The sequence below is a fragment of the Atta cephalotes genome (genome assembly GCF_000143395.1).
Source record: "Atta cephalotes unplaced genomic scaffold scaffold00086, whole genome shotgun sequence".
Lineage (NCBI taxonomy): Eukaryota > Metazoa > Arthropoda > Insecta > Hymenoptera > Formicidae > Atta > Atta cephalotes.
Window position 1 is genome coordinate 461,870 of NW_012130150.1, and position 2,320 is coordinate 464,189.

The 2,320-nt window shown below is 30.6% G+C and overlaps 1 protein-coding gene across 1 annotated transcript in view; it reads right to left on the bottom strand.

Annotated features, from left to right (window-relative positions):
• Positions 1-1,280: 1,280 nt before the first annotated feature.
• Positions 1,281-2,320, bottom strand: part of LOC105624731 (probable inactive protein kinase DDB_G0270444) — a 3,990-nt gene continuing 2,950 nt past the window's right edge. Inside the window, exons 2-5 of the mRNA XM_012206085.1 lie at positions 2,166-2,241; positions 1,816-2,073; positions 1,576-1,711; positions 1,281-1,363 (exon numbers count right to left, since the gene is read on the bottom strand). Coding sequence (XP_012061475.1) covers positions 1,281-1,363; positions 1,576-1,711; positions 1,816-2,073; positions 2,166-2,241 — 553 coding nt within the window. The remainder of the gene's footprint in view (positions 1,364-1,575; positions 1,712-1,815; positions 2,074-2,165; positions 2,242-2,320) is intronic.

The following is a 2,320-nucleotide window of genomic DNA, read 5'->3' on the forward strand; positions in this document are numbered from 1 at the left end:
TACTACTCTCTCTCTCTCTCTCTCTCTCTCTCTCTCTCTCTCTCTCTCTCTCTCTCTCTCTTCCACGACCAATCCTAAGACGTGATCGCGCTCGTGTTTACAGAGATACATTTTATCTTTGTAGAGAGTTCTTAATCCTGAATTAATATTCATGACCTGAGATCACTGAGACCGCTAATACTCAACACAGATATCAAGTTTTGAAAATCATCTTCGTCATTGTATGCAACTAAATCAGTCCACGCGCGAAGAAGAAATGCGCTTCTCAGGATATAATGGAATGGAATATAATTATGCTAGTATTCAATATAACAAAAATCAGGCACAGCAATATGAAAAACGGAAAATATAGACACGACCACTGACAGGTTTTACATACTAAAATGTTTCTATCACATTTATATCTTGATTATTAAGATTGTGGTAAGGAATGTAAACCTAAAATTTATTCATACAGAACGATAACAAATAATACAAGAACTGAATTTTCTAACAATTTAACTGTTATCTTACGATTAGAAAAAGAAACAATATCTTTTTCCACCTAGAATGAGTTCCAAAATCATTAAATATTGAGACTGTCTAAAAAAATAAGATTCATCTAATCGATACGATTTCTCGGCACATGAAACTATACATATGTATCAATATAATGTAAGACCGTAAAGCTGTAATTAAATACCATGTAGCGTAATATGCACAGACTCAGTGTCGCGTAAAATCATATTGCCGATTACAATAGTTTTAAGTACGTACATACGTCATTACGTATAATTTTTCAAAGTAACTGTTCGCGAATGATATGATCTTTAACACGTTGTGATATTTGCGTGAAGGTAGTATTGACGCACGTAAAACGACAGTGAAATTTAAATACGTGTTCTAGTCTAGAGAAAAAAAAACCAATTTGTAAATTTCACTGTACAACAATAAATGCCAATTTATAAAAATACATGGCGATTTTTGTTTGCTAATCGTCCGTCGAGTAGTAAAATTATCATATCATCTTTTAAATTTTGGGTCAGCGGTGAAATGTTAAATAATTAAACATTAACGCACGCATCTAACTAAATATAGACGAAGCTATATTTTCAAAGTATTTAAAATAATATACATGAAAAGATAATGTAACGAAAAATTTAAAGCAAATCAGTTTCAAATATAATAAATTATGCTAGACATAATTTAATATTTCCTTTTCTCTATGTAATTCGTTAATGCAATGAAAATAAAGTGTAATATACACTATGTAACTTTGAAGGTTTCAGGATAAATCAATTTTATTCAACAGCTCTTTTCTTAGCAGGAACTGTATCGTGCGAGGGACTGTTACTTCTCTTTTTCGCACCCCGTGCGCCACGTCCTTTAAACATAAAAAATTTTATTAGTAATTGTTTTTTTAAAATACAAAATTATTTTGTGTCGTAATAAGGAATTCAGTTATTTTAAGAATTTTAACTCAGCGAAATATATACATAATTTATATGTATAAACTTCTCAGTATTAGCATGGCAAAGCATCATTATATATATATTTAGTAGTCAACAATTGTATTTTAAAATGATCTTTTACCACCTTTCTTAGCGCCTCGCTTGGATTTATTGTATTTGTTCTTTGAAGCTACTATATCTTCCATCGCTTTAGCGAGATATTTGTCTTCTTCTTCACCCTCAAGCATTTTACAGGTAACTTCAATGTCTTGGATTACCACCTTGAAGCAAGAAAAATGTTTTGCTTGATTATTGTAATTTCAAGATTATCAGAGGAACTATTATAGAATGAAAAAAATTTTGTGGATATTTTTTTTCCTCTCACCTTGCCTTCATTTGTCTTTTCTAACAAAGGTTTGGCAGCATTTTCTCCCTGTAAACGTACCCAACCTTCTGTTTGTCCCCTTTGGAAATCGATGTATGCGATATCAGCATCGAATTTGTCTAAGCATTCCTTGACATCTTCTCTTGTACACGTTTTGGAAACACCAGAAAAGTAAATAATTGAACCTTTTGGCAATTTATTATCTGTTCCTGCAGATGTTTGCTCTGTTTCATTTTCAGTCTCCTTTGTTTCCTCTGTCTAAAGAAAAGAATATATTAAAACACAAATGAAAGATTAAGATTAAGAGTGATAGATCGCACATTTATCTTCTATTTGCTTTGCTTACTCACAGTTGATTTCTTTGGTTTTTCTTTCTTTTTCCTACGTTCCTCCTTTTCTTGTGCTTTTTCTGCATAATAATCTGCACTATAAAAATTTATATATTAGAATATTATATATATATATATATATATATATATATATATATATATACTATATATAATAA